This window comes from Hydra vulgaris, chromosome 06, assembly GCF_038396675.1.
Source record: "Hydra vulgaris chromosome 06, alternate assembly HydraT2T_AEP".
Lineage (NCBI taxonomy): Eukaryota > Metazoa > Cnidaria > Hydrozoa > Anthoathecata > Hydridae > Hydra > Hydra vulgaris.
In genome coordinates, this window is record NC_088925.1 from 10189905 (window position 1) to 10210956 (window position 21052).

General features: G+C 29.8%; 3 protein-coding genes across 3 annotated transcripts in view; 2 read left to right on the forward strand and 1 right to left on the reverse strand.

Moving 5' to 3' along the window:
- The window catches only part of LOC100200640 (C-type mannose receptor 2), a 57000-nt gene extending 55944 nt beyond the window's left edge, over positions 1–1056 (forward strand). The window contains exons 9-11 of the mRNA XM_065798478.1: positions 1–204; positions 303–515; positions 658–1056. Coding sequence (XP_065654550.1) covers positions 1–204; positions 303–515; positions 658–845 — 605 coding nt within the window. The 3' untranslated portion in view covers positions 846–1056. The remainder of the gene's footprint in view (positions 205–302; positions 516–657) is intronic.
- Positions 1000–1874, reverse strand: LOC136081640 (ceramide-1-phosphate transfer protein-like). Its single transcript, XM_065799182.1, has 2 exons — positions 1630–1874; positions 1000–1481 (listed from the first exon to the last, which is right to left on the reverse strand). The coding sequence occupies exons 1-2, from the start codon at positions 1798–1800 to the stop codon at positions 1044–1046; spliced, it is 609 nt and encodes a 202-aa protein (XP_065655254.1). The 5' UTR covers positions 1801–1874; the 3' UTR covers positions 1000–1043.
- Positions 1875–15406: 13532 nt separating this feature from the next.
- Positions 15407–18230, forward strand: LOC136081639 (uncharacterized). The gene is made up of 2 exons (XM_065799181.1): positions 15407–17595; positions 17786–18230. Exon 1 carries the CDS (start codon positions 15590–15592, stop codon positions 16448–16450), a length of 861 nt encoding a protein of 286 aa, XP_065655253.1. The 5' UTR covers positions 15407–15589; the 3' UTR covers positions 16451–17595; positions 17786–18230.
- The last annotated feature ends 2822 nt before the right edge of the window (positions 18231–21052 follow it).

The window sequence follows — 21052 nt, forward strand, 5'->3', positions numbered from 1 at the left end:
AAAGTGTCACCTGGAGTTGTTATCGTTCTAAGTGTTATCGTTATTTTAACGATTTGCTAGTCTGGGAAGATGCTCTCTCACGTTGCAAAGCAATTCATTCAACTGGTCAGCTGGCCACAATAGAAAATCAGGCTGAAAACGACCTGGTTGCTCAACTTTTGATAGAAAGTGCTTGGATTGGTTTAAATGATAGATGGGAAGCAGGTTTAACTATTTGTTTTGCATTTCTCGAAAGTTTGAAGTTTTTAATAAAACTTATATCTAATATAACAAAATTTACATTGAAAGGATTTTTACCTTAGGTTTTTACTCCTGGTCCGATAGTAAACAAGTGCTAACCAAAAAGTCTTTTTTTAATTGGAATGTAGGAGAACCTAATGATAAGTTTTATCATTCGTTTGCAAACACTTGTTCTGGTGAAGATTGTGTGCAATTAAGAAAATTTGGCTCTAAGGTTACATGGCATGACTTAGGATGTAATACCCTGATACCTCATATATGCGAAAAAATTAGAGGTAACCCCTCATCAAAGCTTCAAAATAGCTAAATTATTTTACCTATAATTATTATAATTATTATTTTAATAATTATAGTATTAATATAATAATTTTAAAAAATTGTTTAAATTTTTTATTTTTAAATTTTTTTAAAATTTAGATCGTGAAATTACAACAGGAGGTTTGGTTGGAATTGTGATTGGTTGCTTAATTCTTTTTGCTGTACTTGGAGGTCTCGCTCACGCGGCGTTTCAAAGGCACAAAAAAACCGCTGTCAAAGATATAATAAAAGCTGCTTACCAAGAAGATTTTTTAACTCAGCAAAAATTATCCCGAAAATCAATATAATTTTTATTTACATTTAGAGTAATAATCTTACAATGCATTAGTTTGCAGAATACTCTCATTGACGAATTTAACAGAGTTTTTTAATAAAAACTAACGAAATATTTATTTTGAAAATAGAATTATACTTTATAATGTAAAAATGATTTGAACTACGTTTGACGTTAAGTAGTGAATTTTCATTGATTTAAATAATAATAATTAATTTAAAGAATGCAAATCATATTGAGTATATAAGTCTTCTATTCCAACAAAAACCTCTTCTAGCGCTTTTGCACATTCAATTAACTTAAGCGTGGAATCGAACTCTTCTTTAAATATTTTTTTAAATAAATTATTCTTGGACGGTAGAGTATACATGGCTAATTTTGGTGCGTTACGTATCAACCAAGGATGGAAATTTGCTAAGTTGCTATTGTAAAGTGATATAACCATAGAAGGTAGGCTATCTGTGTCATTTATTGCAGTAAGACCTTTTAAAAACAGTTGCGTAAATTTTAGTGCGCGATGGAGCTTGATCAGAGTTCCTGATCCTTTAAGGAGAAAACTCGGATCTTGTTTATAAATTTGAACTTCATATTGCAGCATTTTTTGTACGTGAGAATAGTGCTCTTTTTTCTCTCCTTTACGATATTCTTCCTACCATATAAAAAGAAACAAATGAATATAATATATGCTTGTTTACCTACAAGTTAATTTTTTGACGCATTTATTTTATTGTTTTTTTTTATTAGATTATACATTTTATTTTCAATTATTTAATGCAACAAAATAAATATAAATTTACCAACAAGTCAGTTTTTTCACGAATATCATTGGCAATAAATTTAAAAACGGTGCCTAGAAGAAAAATAAATGAACAAAGCTCGTTGTAACCTCTGTTGTAAGCTTCCAGATTGAATTTGTCCTCCGCGCACGTTTTAAACGAAGCAATAACGATATCAAAATCAAATGACATTTGTAAACGCAGTGTTTAAATTTTAAAAATTTATATTTAGGGTAGCGAGTGCTTTGACGTCAAATTAATTAAGTATTTTCAATTTTAGTTTTCTGCTGAAAGAATTATTATAAATAAAGAAATCAAAATACAGTCTTGGATATTTTGGAGGGTTTTTGTTGAGTTTTTATGAGCTTTTGCAAAAATTAGGTTTGCGAAAACTCGAAAGTGTTTGAAACCACTGTAATGAGTAATTTTAGGATTTTTTTTATTGAAACCTCTAGATATGTCTTGAGAATTTTAAATTTTCTAAAATAAATGAACATCTATGTCATATCTAGCATTTTTCTAAATTTTTTTAAGGAAACTATTTTACAAATTTCCTTCAGGAACTACAAAAAATCTTCTATACATTCATCATCTTTTATCATCAGGGTTTCACATCATACATACTTCTATATATTCTATATATTCACATCATACACAATCTTCTATATACATCAGAAACATGCATTAGGATTTCTAACAAAGATAAAATCACAAATGATTTTCACTTAAAAACTTAAATGCACCAAATATCTCTGAAATATAAAAATATAATTCCGGGTGGTACCGGAATGAACTAAAAGTCACAAATTCCGGCCGGAACAGAATTTCAGTTCGTCCCTAATTATAACTTATTTTATATAAATAATACAAGTTATAAAAAGTTAATAAAAATAATATAAGTTATAATATATATATATATATATATATATATATATATATATATATATATATATATATATATATATATATATATATATATATATATATACATATAGATAGATAGATAGATAGATAGATAGATAGATATAGATATAGATATAGATATATATATACATTATTATAGATTAAGTTTGTTTTTATGAAAAACTAATAATTTTACTTTATAAAAACGCGGAAGAGCCCATTCTTTAGCACTTTTATAAAGTAAAATTATTAGTTTTTCATATAGTAGCTAGCTACTTTTAAGTAGCTAGCTACTATATGAAAAACTTATAATTTTGGAAATTAACTTTTTTATTAAAATAAAAAAGTTAATTTCCAAATGTCGTCACGAAAATAAATTTCTATTAAGCAACCACAAACCTGAAGCAGTTGTAAGTTTTTTTCCGTATAGGTTTTTTCTGTATAGTTTCAATTGTATATAATTTTTTAACATTTGTATTTCACAAATATATATAAATATAAATATATATATATATATATATATATATATATATATATATATATAAATATATATATATATATATATATATATATATATAAGTTTAATTTTGCTGTGAGCATATGTTCAGCAAGAGTGCTCGATGAATGATATCAGAGCTATATAATTGATTTTTTGACGAGATTAAAAAAATAACTACATGATTTTTACTACTAAAATTTTCATGCGTTTAGCAATCATCAGGTAAAAAATACATTCTGTATTTTTTACCTGATGATTGCTAAACGCAAAAATCATGTAGTTATTTTTTTAATCTCGTCAAAAAATCAATTATATATATATATATATATATATATATATATATATATATATATATATATATATATATATATATATGTTCAACAACAACCACGAGGAAGTCCCCAGTAAGTCAGAAATAAATTAGAGCCATGTAAGGAGTGCCATGGCTAGGCTCCCCCATACCTCCATTTAGGGGCAGGAGGAGACAGTAAATTTAGGGGCTTTTTTGACATAAAATATAAAAATTACATATTTTACAAATATAAACAAGGCTTCTAAAAGAAGATCACAATGATCTTATCGTCGCCTTTTTCAAAAGGGAGTATGTAAAACAATATAAAAACGTCTTTTTACAAAAAGAGTACGTAAAAATAACATGAAAACAATAAATTGTACTTAAATAGTTGAATATAAATTGTACTCGAGTATTAAATAAAACTTGAACATTCATGTCAATAAAACATTATCTAATTACTAGATGAATTAAAAATATTCTAAGATATTTTCAATACAGAGAATGAAATCTTTTAATTTATTTTTAAAAACAGGAATTAATTGAACAAGGGGATGCTGCTACATTGACTAATGGTTTGGGTTGGGGTATAAATCAGTCAATATATGCAGGTATAAATCAGTCAATGTAGCAGCACTCTCTTACATTTCTCCGGAAAACAACGTGATATCTGGTCTGCGTTTTTTTTCAAACCTAATTTAAATTCATCAACAGAATTTAAAATTAATATAACAATTTTTTATGTTTCATGAAAACTTTCAATCTTTTCCAAATTGCGGGGGTTTCAAATAATATATGACTTCCAATTTTATATGATCAAACACTAAAAGATTGTTAGATGAAATTTAAAACATATCGATGAAGGGTAATGTCGATGAAAAGTGATGTCGTGTAGTAATGTCAATGAAGAGTGATGTTGATGAGGAGTGATGTCGATGAATTGCCTGAGAGTATCATATCTAAAACATTGAAAAATCCCATAGAGAACAATTGATTTACCAGAACTTATTATGTTTACATATAATTTAAAAAAAGCTCATTATAAAGGACCATAAATATTATACTTAAATTAAGCTTTAACATCAAATAAACAGTTTTATTAAATCTTTTTTGTGTTTTAAATTTGTAATAACAATCTAAAAACAATCAGCTCATGTATATCTTCTGAGCTAATTTAAGAAGTTTCTATTGATAGAGCACGAACTTATTAAAAATGATATCTTTTATTACTGCAACCTGATATCTTCAACCTGATTTATTTGATTGATTTACTTGATTTACAATCTTACTAACTACAACCTGATATTAAAAATCTTTTATTCACTACAATTTAAACTTTAATGGGTTTAACTTATGGATTAACTTAAATGGGAATGTCAGTTATAAGGCAGCCTTTTTTATTGATATTAATTTTTTTAAATTAATTTAAAGGGATTAGTTAAAACACAACAAGAAAAACAAAAAATTAAAAGCTCTGAGAAAGATTAAGTAAAGGATTATTCCTACTCAGTAAAAGGCTGCTTGACACCAATGAATCATGACCGGTGTCTAGTAGCACCGGTGATGTTTTATTTCCACTACGTAAGCAAAAGCAATCTATGTTAAAACGATTAAACCAATTTCTACCAAAAGTATGAACACATATGAAGATGTGGAAAAGAAAGGTCTGATTGCAAAATAAATTAGTTTTAACATGATACTGTTTGCTTAAATTGAAAATAACAAACCCATACAAGTTGTGGTCAACAAGCCCAAAAGATTATCCTAACGGAGCTTGCTAAAATTTTCATATTATTTGCCGTTGGCAGTCTAGTGAAAAGCAACTTTAAAAGCATGTTTGATTTATGAGGCAACTATTTTTTTTTAAGTTTAAAAATAACGTCACGTTCGTTCGTCAACACGTCCGTTCCCTAAAGTGTTCAAGGAAGAAAAAGAAAAAAAGTCATTATTTTCTATCATTAAACGATGAAAATGATTTATCATAACCTACTTTCTTAGATTTTAAGTATCAAATATGCCAACTATCTTTTAAAATAAACATTTAAAGAAATAGTTTTTTTATGCGTTTATATACGTAATATTTATGCTTTTTTTTTTGTTACAATCTGGTATTCGGCCGAATAGTTTGCAATATTTGGCCGGATACCAAATAGTAAAAAAAGTAGCCGAACAGGCCAAGTATCGAATAGTCACCAAATATTCGTGACATCTTTAAATAAAACCATCGTATCTCTGAAAATTACAAACCGCAGCTGCTGCATCAGTCACTTGCTATATAAATGTTTCGCAAGACAGAGTGTTGAGAGAGAATTAAGTTGAAGTACCTTACTTTCCTCTACAGTAGACTATTACTCTCTCTAAATCTTTTTTGTTTTTTTTTTGAGTTGGTTGTAAAATTTAACTCTAAAATTTGTTTATTATTCCATTCAACGAGTTCACGGAGAGACAGCATTAAATTTCAGTGTAGGTTTGTTTCTGTATTTTACACTTGCATTACCAAGCTCTGAAACTCTCCTAACCTTCATGATAACGTTGATTGGAAAAGGTTTATATTTTCAATAATCCATTATTCTTACCAGATCCAGTCATTGAATTTGTAAACTTCGAGCTAATCGCAATTATAATTTTATCAATTCTTATGAGAATTATCTTTAGTTTAGATAATTATAGGAACCATCAAGTAATAAAGACCAACATAAAGTGTCTCTACGGACATGATAATTATATTTTAAAGTAATAATATTTCTGATGCTCCTGATTATTAACCTGATCACTGCCATTGGGTCAGTTTTTATATAGCTAAACATATGGTGGCATCTGCTGTTCCATATTGCACTCATGATGGTTTGAGTCAGTGTCAACAGCAGTTGCAAAATAGGGTTCTTCAGCGATAGATTCTCAGTGATAAATTCGCTGTTTCAATCAAGAAGATCGAATTTGTCCGAGAAAATTTTTTTTGAAGTGTCAAGAAGTTATATAGATATTTAAAATACTCCCATATTTCAACAGAAGGAGGACAGTAGACAAAGATGTGGATGTTGTCCTCGATTTTACCGCAAGTTTTACATTTGTTATTTTTAACGATCTGCTGCCTTGTGCTTTTGGCTGGCAAGGCCACAGAACTATTGTGTAATAATCGATAGAGGATACTTTGTGTCGGTCCGCATGCGTGGGAGGTAAAGTTTTTTTTTCCAAATTTGGGTTCACGGTATTGTTGTTTTTGTTAAACTGTTCCAGAAAAGTTCTACTGGCACAACTGTCTTTTTGTTTTTTGCCACTTCTTGGTAAAAAATTTTTGTTGATTTTTGGGGGATGTTAAACAGAAACCGTTTTTGCCTAATATTTCAATTGTTGTTTTGTAGTACTGAGACGTTTTATTGTCCCAGTTTTTTGGAACATTATTTTGTCTTAAAAAGTTTGACCTTTGGTTTCGGTTCGTAAATTTTATAAGTGAAATTGCCAACCAATAGTTTGAAAAATATTAATAATGGTGAGTTTTATTCTATTCGCATTCTTTCAGTTGAAAAAGCGTTTTGAGGCGAAATGCAAGACTTTTCTCCTTCGAAGATAAAATTCCGAGAATTCCCGCTTTTGACGGGTAAGAAAAGTGTCTCTCTCTTAACCGGATTGAAATTGGTCTTTTGCCACAGATTTTCGAAAATGGCTATATGCAATCGTTCTAATACCCAGTCGGGAATGGGCAACACGTTTTCCAGAAACCACACTTTTGACATTGCTAGCGTATTTATCAACATAGCCTTTCCCCTAAGTGACAAATACGTAGTTCCAGACACTTGAGTTTTTTTTCTCTACTTAGTTTAAAGTTACTAACCAGTTGAAATTGGTAGTTTCACTCAGTTTGGTGTAAGAAGTAACACCAAATATTTTGAAACCGGTGTTATTGTTTCACTCTATGTCGTCCAATTCTGGGTACATTTTAGGATCAAAACCCCCAAGAGCAAGACCCTTGGTTTTTGAGACATTAATCACTGAACAACTTGCTTTTACAAACAGTTTAACTTTTTTTGGAAAAATAGCGGACAGATTTTACCGGGTAAAAAAATTCGAATTGTCTGCGTACGGCTGTAATTTAAGGGGTTTCGGTGTTCCTGGTAGTGGGAAATTTTATATTCTGCTATTCGCTCTGACCACCAAAGCAAGAGCTTTGGCAACAAAAACGTTCAGCAGAAGAGAGAGAGGGTTGCCTTGTCTGACTACTCTTTCCGAAGGAAAGAAGACCGACAAAAAACCGCAATTCAGAACAGATGCCGAAACTTCTGAATATAGAGTGTTAACAAAAGGTTTTCTCCAAGATTGAATTTTTGGAGAATTTGCAGTAGAAACGCACGATCGACTTTGTCAAACACCTTTTCTTGGTCTATAGATAAAATGAAATTAGGTAGGTTTTTAAATTCTGCGTAATCTATAAGATCACTAAATGCAAATTTTTATTTTTTATTTTATTTATTTGTATTTATTTTTATTTTATTTGCCGTATTATTTACACTAAGATTTATCATATTATACGGGCAGGACTTCAAGAAGATCGTAATGACCTTATCACGAAGCTCTTAACAAAACTCTATTTTTTTCTACAATAAAAACATCTATATACTATATAAAATAAAATATACTGAGAATATATAATTACTAAATACATCATAAATTTAATAATCTACTTCAGAAGTGAAACTCAAAATAAAACATAACAAATCAATATGCAGTAACTGAAAATCAATATGCAGCAACTGAAAATATTTTTTTTTAAATCGAAAAAAAAATCAAAAATGTTTTTTGTTGAATAAATGATTTTTTTAATAGATTGTTTGAAAAAGGAATAGGTCAATTTAGATGAAAAAACAAAATTAGGCCGTACTATTTGATTCCAGAGAAAAGGTCTACTAAAAGATATGCAAAATTGAGGTTGTTTATTACTCCAAAAAGGTTTTTCTAAAATGCAGTTAATATATTATCAATTAAAGTCGACAAATGGTTTGTAATTCTAGTCGGTATGGTTCTGTTTGTAATTCTAATTTGGTATGGTTCCCATTTCAAATAAATTGTTATAAAATGTTTTTACGCTGTGGTTTTCGCTCAAAACAATCCAAGTTGAAGTCTCGCAAAATATAACTTTTTTTTCTCTTGACTAGCTTTTTCTATTAGATTGTATTTCAAAAATTTTCCAAGATTTTCTGTTCTTCCAGTTGGAGGCCTATACAAGGCCCGATTAAGGGCCTTGGGGGCCGGGAGTCGAAAAATATTCGGGGCCCCATTTCTAAAAAAGTGTATTTAAAAATGAATGCAAAAAACATATGATTACTTTTTTTATTTAAATAGAAACTTTCCTTGCTTTCACATTTGCAAAATCAATTACAACATCTTGATAATTTATATTTTTTAACAGTGTTCTTTCAATTGTCATTAAACAAAGAGCATTAAAACGATCATTTAACATTGAGGAACGGAGATCATTCTTAACTATTGCCACTAAGAACCGCTTCATTCTTGTTATTTTCACCAAACCCTAATTTGCGCGTCTTCTTTCTTTTACTTTCATGCTTGTACTGATTAGGAATGATGCTTGAGAACCTTTTAGCGCTTTCTTGAATGTCGAGAAAATTTTCACGAACTGACGTCACATATTCCAAAAGAGATTTAAGCAATCGAACACTAAGATCCAGATCTGCAGTTTTATCCTGAAGTTTCATACTAGTAGCATTAAATCGCAACACTATTCTGTGCCATAGCTCCGTCATAAAAGCAACATTCAAAGTTTTCATTTTTTTTTAAAGTGCAGTGGCTTCGTTTTGTGTCTAACGTTTTTCCAGAATAATTGATTCTGTCTCAAGGATATGATTGTAATTTGAATGTAAAACTTTAGTAGAAATGGCTCTTGCTAACCACCTTGTCCCACTCAGGCTTTTAATGGTAACTTTCCTGTCCTTTCCAGCACCACCTACAAGACCTGATCAAACTATCTTCCATTTGTGAGTTGAAGAAGCACAAAAGTTATACAGTCGGATGCAGCCTCACAGCTGTCAACAGCATTTACGCCAACTAAATTTAGAGAATGTCTTGCACAAGGAATAAATTCAATGTTTGGGTTCTCATTTTTCAGTAGTGCTTGCAGGCCTTTGTATTTTCCTGACATGTTAAATGCATTGTCGTATGACAGACCACGAGCATCTTTAATGTTTAAGCCAAGCTTATCTAATGTTTTCTTGACAGCATCTGGATAAAATTTTGCTAAGAACTCCAAGGCCTCGAGAAAATTTCCATTACTGAAGATTTTATTTCTTCTGAATCACCTCTAAGAGCTAGACCACGACTGCACAAAAACTTCAAGCCTTCAACAACTCTTCTCAGAGCTTCCCTCCAGTAACGCTTTTCATCATCCAACTGCTGTTTTAAATAAATATCAGTTTTTCCTTTTAATGTAACTTTTCCAAAATAGCACTGGACTGCATCAGAATGCTTTGGACTGCATCATGCTTGCTTTGTTCGTGTCTATGTATAGAACGCAGTCTATGTGCCCAGTCGTTGAATCCAAAATCTGAAATTTTTTCTGTGGATGGTGAATAAATAAGCCAATAAATAAGCCTCTCTTTCGAATTTCACCATTTTTCAACTTGAAAGAAAAATAGATCAGAGAGCAGCACCTTATTTTGGTGTTTGTTACTTTTTTAAATTTTTCAAAGCTTTTGTCTTCAATATTTTGATCAGGAATTTCTTTTATAAAAATCCAATAGCGCTGTGCTTCTTTCAAATCCGTCCACAATGCTGGGTCAGATTGACATATTAACAAACTGGACTAAAACAAAAAACAACGGTGCAGCTTAAGTTAACGATTAAAGATAATAATACGTTTAATAATATTACTCATAACAAAAATAATAACAATAATAATTATAACAACAATAACAAAAGAAGTAATAATAATGGTAATAACAATAATAACAATAAATTTAATTATTTATTCCTTCCTCTAAATTCCAAGATACTCTTACATTGCCGTATGACACATTTACTTGCTGCGCTGTTGAATTGGATAACACCGATACATTGTTCATTGAAGAATTATCTGTTACGTTCTGCAATTGTGAACTTTCTGCAGATGGGTTTGATTCAGTTGACAAACATTGATTCTCCTCTAATGCTTTATCAGGAGATCGGAAAAAATTAGTCAATTTTGGGCTTTTTTTTAATTTTGTTTGCCGTCTACCACATTTATTTTTGTTCAGTTTGCGTTTTAAATTTCCGCTTAGATATTATTAAGATATTAGATATTAGATTAATATTCCGCTTAGATATTAGATAAAATAATTGTAATCTTAATTTATAATTCTTTAGTGGTAAAAAAAAAAGAAGTAAAAACCTAACATTTCAAAAAATATATAAAATATTTAATACATATTTACCAATAAATATAAAAAAATAAAAAAACAAACAACTATTAATTTAAGTGATATTATTTGTTCTCAAATAAAATAAAAAACTCAAATCAAAATGTCAATTCGCATTTCTTGATAGATAATTAAGTAGTTTATTTAATTTGTATCCGTTTATTTCACTTTTTCAAGTAAATAAAAAAAGATAAAAATTTAGAGTTTTTATTTTTAATTACATGAGAAATTAATCGAATAAATTTGATTAGAAATTATCAAAATTAATTTCCTTTGAAATTAATAAAATTAATTTAGAATTTCAAGTCATATATAATAAAAAAAATAATACAAACGTTAAAAATCGGGGCCCCACTGACACCTAGGCTCCCAGGAACCCGGGTTTATCCGACATTGGGCCTATAGCAACAGCAGATTTTTTTTTTGTATTGTAAATGTTTTTAGAATTTTTGTTTATTAGTTTAATTGTTAAGAACTCTTGATCCGTATCAGAAACACTCGTATCGCTTCCAACTTAGTAGAAAATATTTTCTTTTAAATAAAAAAGTACTCCTCCTCCGCGCCTATTATTCTTTTGTTCCGAAAAAAACTCTTTAAAACCTTTAGAAGAAGGAGATTAGAATTTGATTCAAAATCTATTTTAGAACACCGGTTACACAAATCACATTACACAAATCACGTTAAAATAATTGTTGGTTCGTAAATTAAATTTTCAAAATTTTCAAAATTCTTTTTTAAAATTCTAATATTCACGTGAATGACATTAAAATAATCACTTTAATTATCCAATCCTATAAAGTTACTAAGTTCATTTGGTTGAAAATAAGAGCATACCAATTCAGGCAAACTAATTTCTTTAAAGTAATTTATGTCTGGATCGAATTCTTTATCCGAATTAAAATCATTAATTTGAAAAAAATTTAAAACCATTTTCAAAATTATTATTATTTTTCGAATTCATTTTTTATTATTATTTACTTTTTTTATTCTGTTATAAATAACCGTTAATATACTTTGTTTAAAGATGGCTTAGTGATTATTTTATTGCACATAACTTTAGCGAATTTACCTGATGCTCGTAGATCTTTTGCTTGTCGGAAAAGTTGTTTGCGAATACTAGTTGTCTGCTCGCTGAAATCTTCGTTATCCTTCCACAATTTAATTTTTTTGTATTTTTCGAGAATGTTTTCACTTTCTTTAAAATTGAGAAACTTGACAACAATAGCTCCCTCTTAACGCTTACCTTCTTCGTGTTCTTTTCTTCCAGCACGATGCACTCTTTCAACTTGAGAATATTGTTCTACCAGGGATTCCACAAGTTTGATTTGGTTCTATAATTTTCCCCATTACTTTTGCAAGTCTTAGGGCCAGCGCTTATGTGATTATTTTGTAATCAGCGCCGATTAAGGATATGGGCCAATTTCTGCATTCAGTAAAGTCTCCTTGTTTTGGAATTAATGAAATTACTGATTTTTTCATAGAGTGGCTGGTTTGTTTATCTACAAAATTTCAAAAGTAAGTTCTTCTAATTCTTTTCCTAAAATATGCCAAAACGTTTTGTAAAATTCAGCTGGAAGTCCGTCATAGCCCGGAGATTTTTCGTTTGAAAATTTAAAAAGGGCTTCTTTTAGTTCCGCGTCGGTTAGGTGGGTATTTAAAATTTAGTTTTCATCATCATTTAAATGTTTAATGATGTGTGACAAGACAGTTTTTACTATTGACTTGTTCCGGTGTTGAGTTTTTTCCAAAATATACAAAAATTTTAAAGGTTTTTCTCCTTCTTCGATTAGTTTTTGTTTCGTGCGAATAAACGCTCCTGGAAACTGGAGCATGAAAAGAGTATCGCGTTTTTCTTTGATGCTCTCTAAATTTAGGTTAGCGTTTTGTCGCTCCTGTTGGATTTCGTTTTCAATCCTTTTGATATGTTTTTTGTTTTTCGCACTTTCCTGTATCCATATATGTTGCAATTCAGCCCTAACAAAAAGTTTGCAGTTGTCCTACCATTTTAAAATTGACTTTTAGGACCGTTTTTTCGTTTGTCAATCTTGAATTAATAATTCAATTTTTTACCTATGCACTTCTATTTACAAAAGAGAACAATTTAATTTCCAGTATCCTGGTCCTCTTCTAGTTTTACTAAAATTGACGGTTTTTGTTAGGAACTCGTGGTCGGAAAGGGGTTAGTGAGAATTTTGGTGTAGGTTGCTTTTTAGCGATTTTATCAGGGCAGTAGATTCTATCGAGTCTATATTTTACCTTCTGATTTTGCTATGTGAGTTCTCTTTTGTTTGGAAATTTAAAACGAAAAACATCTACTAGGTTATACTTACCTTAGAAGACCTCGAGTTCGTCAATGCCGTAGGTGTGATATTTAGCGTTGCTTGTTTCTTCTGTGTTGAAAGGCACACTTTTGATCATGTTGGAATCTCCGGCCAACAGGACGGGTAATCCTGTGTCTTGCGAGAAGTCTCCAAGGTCGCCGAAAAAATGGTGCCTCATTCTCGGCACATATGGAGCGTAAATATTGAGCACCTGCATTTCGTTTTCATCAATTTTTATCATAACGTTTAATATTCTACCGTTATTGTCTCTTTTTAGTTCGTTTAAAGAAACATTGGATTTTGAGAGAACCGCCAACCCACAAAAACAGTTATGACTCGGACCAGAGTTTCAAATAGATTCGCCAGCCCATTCGTCACTCCACTGTTTAACAGTGGAAGGTCCAGATTTTGTTTCCTGATTAGGATAAGATCGAAGATGGACATTTTGAGAAATCCGAAAAAATTTTCGCGTTTGTCTTGGTCGTTTAGACCGTTTATGTTGCACGTTAAAATATTAATAACTATGATGGAGAGGATCAGATTTTTTAAATTGAAAACTCGTATACCTTAAATAAACATAAATACAATAATTCTACAACCTGACATAAAAAACACAAACATATATACCTTAACCTTCAAGCACGAGTCTTCATTTGAACCGAAGTAATACTAACAGATGGACGCACTGGACCATAATATTTTACACAAAAGCGCGATCTACAACAATACGGATTATCACAGCTTACGCGCTTAGTTAAAAATAGAACATGCATTTTAGAATAGAACGTAAAAGAATCGAAAAATTTTACACATTTGAGAATATAAAAAAAATTAAGACTTTAAAAAATAGGAAAGATTTTTTAAAACGAATAGAAAAATAAAATAAAAAGAAAAATTTACGATTTCTTTTCCGCACAATTTAAGGTATCATAGCCGTCAAAATTAAAATTTAAATCTTGCTCGTTGTCGATTAAAACATCTGTGCCCATCTTTTCTTTTTCATAAGAAGCCACTACGTTTTCTTTGTTTGAAAATTCTATGCTTTCTTCGCTGGAAATTTTATTGCTGCTTTTTTTGTTTTGAAGCTGTTTTCTGTTTTGTTTTTAGACCTTTTCCTTCTTGATGTTTTTATTTCCACGTTACGATCTTCATTTTCAACACGGTTGGTTGTTTCGCCAATTTCTGCCATGGGCTCTAACTTTTCTGTTTGGGTTGGGGAAATTTCTTAAATCATTTGTTAGTACCTTTTACTGAGGTTTCAGGCACTGAAACTTCAGCACTAACTGAAGTACTTTTTTTTTTCCCCTTTTTTTTATTTTATTGTTTTGTTCTTTTTATTACATTTTAAATAAGCATTTCGTTACAATATTTAAAATACAAATATATAATAATAATAATAATATATATATATATATAAATATATATATATATATATATATATATATATATATATATATATATATATATATATATATATATATATATATATATATATATATATATATATATATATATAATGATCGTTATTAAACAGGGGCGGATTAGGCCACCGGGACACCGGGACATTTCCCGGTGGGCCGTCAGCAATACAACATTTTAAAATTTTATAATATTTTAAAACGTATTTTCTTTAATTTTTTTAATAAATTTCTAGAATAGTAATAAAATATTGTGAGTTAAAATTTACTTCAGATTTTGCTTTATTCAACTTTGTTTTCACTATAGATTATTGTTTAAATAAAACGAGTTAAATAAAAACGCGTTAAATAATATATATAGAATTTTTAATTTAATGTAACGCTTCTTTTATAATTTATTATTTCAATAAACATTTTCTAAATCAAAACAATATTTATAAATATAATATAAAATATCTAACAAAAAAAGTAATTAGGTATTTATATAAATATTGGTTTTTTATTAATATGGTATTTTACTATTTAAAAATTAAAAGTAATCTATTTATATTTTATATAGTATGTATAATATTAACAAGAAATCCCTACACAGTTTATAAAAATAAATATGAATGATTTATTATTAATAAAGATGTAGGTTTATTTTAATAAATATGAAGGGTTAATAATAATGTAGGTAATAATAATGTAGGTTTAATAAAATGTAGGTTTATTTTAAAAAATATTAAAATTAGTATATTCTAAAATTTTAAGTTATATTCTTTAAAAATAATCAGATTAACAAACTTCACACAAATAACAATACAGCCGCAGGTCTTCCATTTATAACACTTATTTAAAAATAATCAATAAAAACTATTATAGTAGTTAAAAGGCTAATACAAATGTTTATTTTTTTATTTTTTTACAGGTGTGATTTCTAAGCGAAAAAGTGGACATGAAAAGTTATGTGAGAAAAACATAAAGCTTCTGCGAGAAGATGCTAAAACAACTAAAAATCTACTATCCATGTTTTCTAAACTAAATTCAAATACCTGCAACACCATGCTGATGCTGAGCCTGTTGATGAGGTTCAATCTCACGTTGCTAAAGAGACCCAAACAAACCTTGATGATGAAGATGGCGTTCATACTGACACTAATGAAATGACCCAACCAATCCTCATTCTAAACATCACAGCTTCTTCAAGCATGGTTGAACCTACTGGTGATAACGAAAAAATTACTACCCGAGTGAATGATTGGTTTAATAAGCCTCACCTGAATGAACTGACAACTTTCTATAAATATCACCCACATCAGCCTGAAACACGTCACTTTAATTCAAAAATGGTATATTATCGTCCTGAAGATGGTATGCAGCGTATGTTTCTTTCATTTTCAGAAGAAGAAGAGTGCCTGTTTTGCAGTGTTTGTTTGGCACATGGAAATGAGAAGCAGAAACCAAGTTCGTTTGTAACAGGTTTTAACAGTTGGACTCATATTCATCAACGTATTGTGGAATACGAATCGTCAAAGAGACACCAAGAATGTGTCGAGGCTTATCTACATTTCTCTGCCAATCGAACCATTCTAGATATGGTACAAGGTCAGCAATATAGTCTACGAAAACAGCAAGTTATACATCGTAGATTGATCGTGGACAGAATAGTGTCAATTGTCAAAGTGATTGGTAAACGTGGTATGCCATATCGAGGTAAGGCTGGTTGCGAAGCCGTCAATGTTTTGGCTAACGACAGAGTGGATCATGGAACATTTCTTAAAATCGTGATTCTTGTTGCGAAGTACGATGAAATTCTAAAAGCGTATTTGAAGGAAATTATCGACAAAGGCATGCTGAATGATAAACAGGATAAGAGGAATAGAGCTAACAGAAATACTTTCATTTCCAAATCCACTGTAAACCAAATTATATTAGGAATCGCTAAATTAATGAAAAGTGCCATTGCTGAAGAAGTACAACAAGCGGGAAATTCTCAGTGCAACTTGACACAACTCAAGATGTAACACAAGCGGATAAATGTGCAATAGTCCTGCGATACGTTACCGACAAAGTTGAGGAGCGACTTATTGGTTTTGTCGATTCACATTCTGGAAAAGGCAGTGATCTGTGCAAATTGATGTCAAATGTTTTGGAACAAAATGGCATTGATATTACTAAATGTGTGTCAGATAGTACTGATGGCGCGTCTAATATGGCCGGGGCATACAATGGATTTACTACATTCTCAGAAAAAGCGTCTCCTGGACACACTCACACATGGTGTTATGCGCATGTTTTAAATCTGGTCGTATGTGACGCCACCAACAGTAATGAAGCTTCAATGACACTTTTTGGTATACTTCAAAAGACTGCTATGTTTTTTCGTGAGTCCTACTTGAGAATGGACCTTTGGACTGATCACATGAAAGAAAAAAATGGCCAAAACTTTCACAAACGACTAAGTGTTATCGGTGCTACTAGATGGGGGTCCAAACACAATGCCCTTCAAAAGTTTTTTGGTACGTTTCGCGACGGTGAAGGAGCATTATACACAGACGTCGTTCAAGTACTGTAAATAGCAGTCTCTTCCACTAAATTAAGTGTTGAAGCACGCTATGATGCGCAGTGTCTATTAACGTCCTTATTGAAGTATAAGACTGTACTGACGGGATTTGTATATCTAAGAATAATGGAGCCAACCACACCACTGTCCAAATACCTACAGACGTCTGGATTGAATTTCATAAAGGCGTTTGAGATGGTTAAAGTAACTATTTCAGAAATTCAGACTCAATCACGCAATTTTGATCAAGTTAAGGTGGCTGCAGACCATTTCATTAATGTGTCCGCAACCATTCTTGACGAGAAAGAATGTGATTGTGTTATACAGACAGATTTGCCAATGGTACGGAAAAAAGAATAAAAAAAGTAATGGCAGGAGAATTAGCAAATGATGATCCACTTACAGATCCTTTAAAAAAGTTTGAAATAGAGGTCCACAATGGTATTCTAGACACAGTGTTAAGAAGTCTGTCGACTCGGTTTGCATCACACGGTGAACTGTACTCTGATATGAGTTGTTTTGACCCCAACGGATTTTCTGAGTTATTGGAATGTAATATTCCAAAAAAAGCCCTTCAGAAAATCTGATGTCATATTTCGGCAACAGGTGTGTAAATTTACTTATAAATATAATTGATTGGTTTCTTGTTAAATTTTATTAGTAATTGCTTAAGTATTTTTGTTTTCCAAATTGGTAAACTTCATTAAATTTTTAATTAGCATTAGATAAGGTTTTTTTTTTTTTTGTTCTTTATTTTGAATATTTATAAGATTATCTTTATCTTTTTATATTTTAGGCGAAGAAGCGCAGCTGTTGCTTGAGCTGTTGGACTTTGTTAAAAAGTGGCCAGTTTTAAAAAAAACATTGGAAGAGAGTTACGATTGTTCTGATCAAATCACGATTGATGAGGATGAGGTTGAAAATGAAGATGACGCCACCAACCATAAATGCGGCCCTCTAAAGAAGTGTCGCTCGTGCATTTACTGTAGCTACCATGTGTTTCGAAAATATAATCTTTACGGCAAGAGCTACTGCATGCTGCACAGGACTTACAAATTCATGCTCACAATTTCAATTACCCAAGTGGCTTGTGAGAGGAGTTTCAGCAAGTTGAAATGTGTCAAAACAAGATTGCGAAGTCAGTTGACAGAAGATCACTTGGACTCACTGTTGATGATGTGCATTGAAAAGGACATATTGAGTAACATAACCAACGATGAAATTATTGATGAACTTGCTAAATCGAGTGGTGAATTAAAAAAGTTACTGTTTTTATGATTTTTAGTTTTTGTGATTTAAATATGAATTTATAATACAAATATAACACATGTACTTAAATGACATCTTTATTGATTTTAAACAAGTGTATACAAGTCCTTATTGTTCAATAGTGTTACAAAAGTATTTAAAAGTGAGGGGTTACAAGCGAATACGATTTTAAAAAAAGGTCACTTGGTGGGCCTTTTTCATGATAGCATTTCCCGGGCCTTTTTAAAAGCCTAATCCGCCCCTGTTATTAAATAATAAAAGAACGCGGGAACTCGTAGAAGACCATATGGTCTTGACGTCGAGTACCGCTGAGAAATGATCGTGTTAAAATTTATAAGGTATTTACAAGATAAAAAATAAGTTAACGAAGTAAGAAACTTAAAATATTCCGTTACAAATACAAGATACCTTATTACATATTACAGTTGTTAATAATACATATATAATTTTTATAGATTAATGGTTAAATAGAGGGTAAAAAGGAAGATCACTAAAAAAAATATCAAAAGTATATTGTTACATCTTCGGTTGTAAAAATGGGTTCTTTGAACTTTCGTTTAAAAGAAAAGTAGTTATTTTGATTCATAAAATCCCCAGTAAAATTTTTTAAAATGAAATCAAATCAATCAAACCAAATCAAGTATATTTCGAAATAGTTATAACATTTCAAGGAAATTTACAATAGTACAAGTACTAATATAAAGTAAATACCTGAATATACAACATAACCTTATAGTCAATGATGAAAATAGTAATAATAACTAATAACAGTAATACTAAGTATAATAATAATGATAATAATAACAACAATAATAATAACAATAATAGTAATAATAATAATAGTAACAAAATGATAACAATTATAATAAAAATAGATTTTTATAAGTAAGGACAATAACAGCAGCAACAAAAATTAAGTGAATAATGACAGCGACAACAAACATTTAGTACGAAGTAGAGAATGGTTGAATGAAAAGAGATAAATAAATAGATAAATAAAGAATGCCAAAATATTGGTACTAATATTAATAATATTAGAATGAAAAAAGTTTAAAAATGACAGATAGAAAAAAATTTCAAAATGTTAAAAAAATCAAACAAAAAAACTGAAGGATCACCAATTAATATACATAATAAAGAATTCCAACATTAATTTGTAGAAATATTTAATTGTATTTTTTTAACAAGTATTTAAAAAGCTTGATTTTGAATTCAGAGATTGAATTAAGAGATTTTATATCAGGAGGTAGTTTGTTTCATGAGGTAATAGATTGATATTTAATGGATTTAATTCCATATTTAGCAGAATGGTGTTTTGGAATAACTAAGTTTAAGCTACTGATGGAGGGAAGAGGATAGTGACTATTTGTATTTGTAAAGAAATTGTTGAATGATAGGTGAAGGTTTTTGTGATAATAATTCCAGACAAATTGGCAGTTAAGGAATATCACAAAGTCGCTTAATTTTAATATATTGGAAATTAGGTATAGCACATTAGATTTAAAGTTATTGTACTGAAAATATATTATTTTCAAAGCTTTATTATGGAGATGGGACAACCTTAAAATGATTTGTTTAAAACTATTTTGTTCCATAAGAATGGTTCGCGATAATCAATACAAAATTTAAAAAGATTTGTTTGAAAAATGGGCTGCTTAATTTAATTATCATTGCGTAAAATGTATTTATTTTTATCTTTCGATGAATACAAATTATGGAAAGAAATAGGAGATGAATTGGTTTTACATTTAAAAATTAAACAAAGATTATTAAAAATGTTAATCTCATATATATTAAAAACTTTCATTTCAAATAATAGAGGCTTGGCATGAGTATAACGGTCTTTAAAATATATGAGAAGTGCTACATGCTTTAGCTGACAATAGAGAGGTTTAAGTTTATTTTTTTTTGTACTACCCCAAGCAATGTTTGCATAGTTTATGTGACAATGAATAAATGAGTGATATAATTGTACTAAAGTACGTTTATTTAAAACATTTCTTGCTTTGTACAATATTCCTATACTTTTTGAAATTTTACTTGATAAGTTTTTAATGTGACTTTTCCATGTAAGATTTTCATCTATACAAACACCTAGAAAGTTGGTTACTGTTACTTGTTTAATTTGAATATTGTCAATAACAAGATGAGGCATGTTAGTTGGCAGTTTATGTTTTTTGATTAGAGGATGGAAAAGAATCCATTTAGTATTATCAATGTTAAGAGATAATTTGTTAGTCTTAAACCAGTCAGATATTTTGATTAACTCGATGTTCACGCAATGAAATAGAGTAGGAATGCTTTTGTGTGACATAAATAAATTAGTGTCATCAGCAAACATAATTGTTTTTAAAACCGAGGCTTTGTATAGATCATTAATATAAATAAGGAAAAGAAGAGGTCTTAATTTGGATCCTTGAGGAACTCCACATGTAATATTTAACAAACTTGATGAAAATGTTTCATTGGCGTAAACAAATTGTTTACGATTAGTTAAATAACTTTTTAACAATTTTAAAACATTGTCTGTTATACCATAATATTTTAATTTTCAGCAAGAATTTTATAATCAATGATATCAAACGCTTTTGCTAAATCAATGAATATTCCCAATATGAATTTAGAATTATTAAATGAGTCTGATATACTTCTTGTAATCTTAATAATAGCATGCTATGTTGAATTATTTTTTTAAAATTCATATTGCATGTTATATAATAATTTGTTTGATAAAAGGTGATTGTATATTCTGTTGTACATAATTCTTTCGAAAATTTTAGAAAAAACAGAGAGG

What these genes read in the sequence shown, in the direction of transcription:
- LOC136081640 (XM_065799182.1), bottom strand. Translation starts at nt 1,800, where the DNA reads ATGTCATTTGATTTTGATATCGTTATTGCTTCGTTTAAAACGTGCGCG. An exon ending in GTGAAAAAACTGACTTGTTG is followed by an intron (nt 1,482 to 1,629) that starts GTAAATTTATAT and finishes TTTATATGGTAG; the next exon opens with GAAGAATATCGTAAAGGAGA.
- LOC136081639 (XM_065799181.1), top strand. Translation starts at nt 15,590, where the DNA reads ATGACCCAACCAATCCTCATTCTAAACATCACAGCTTCTTCAAGCATG.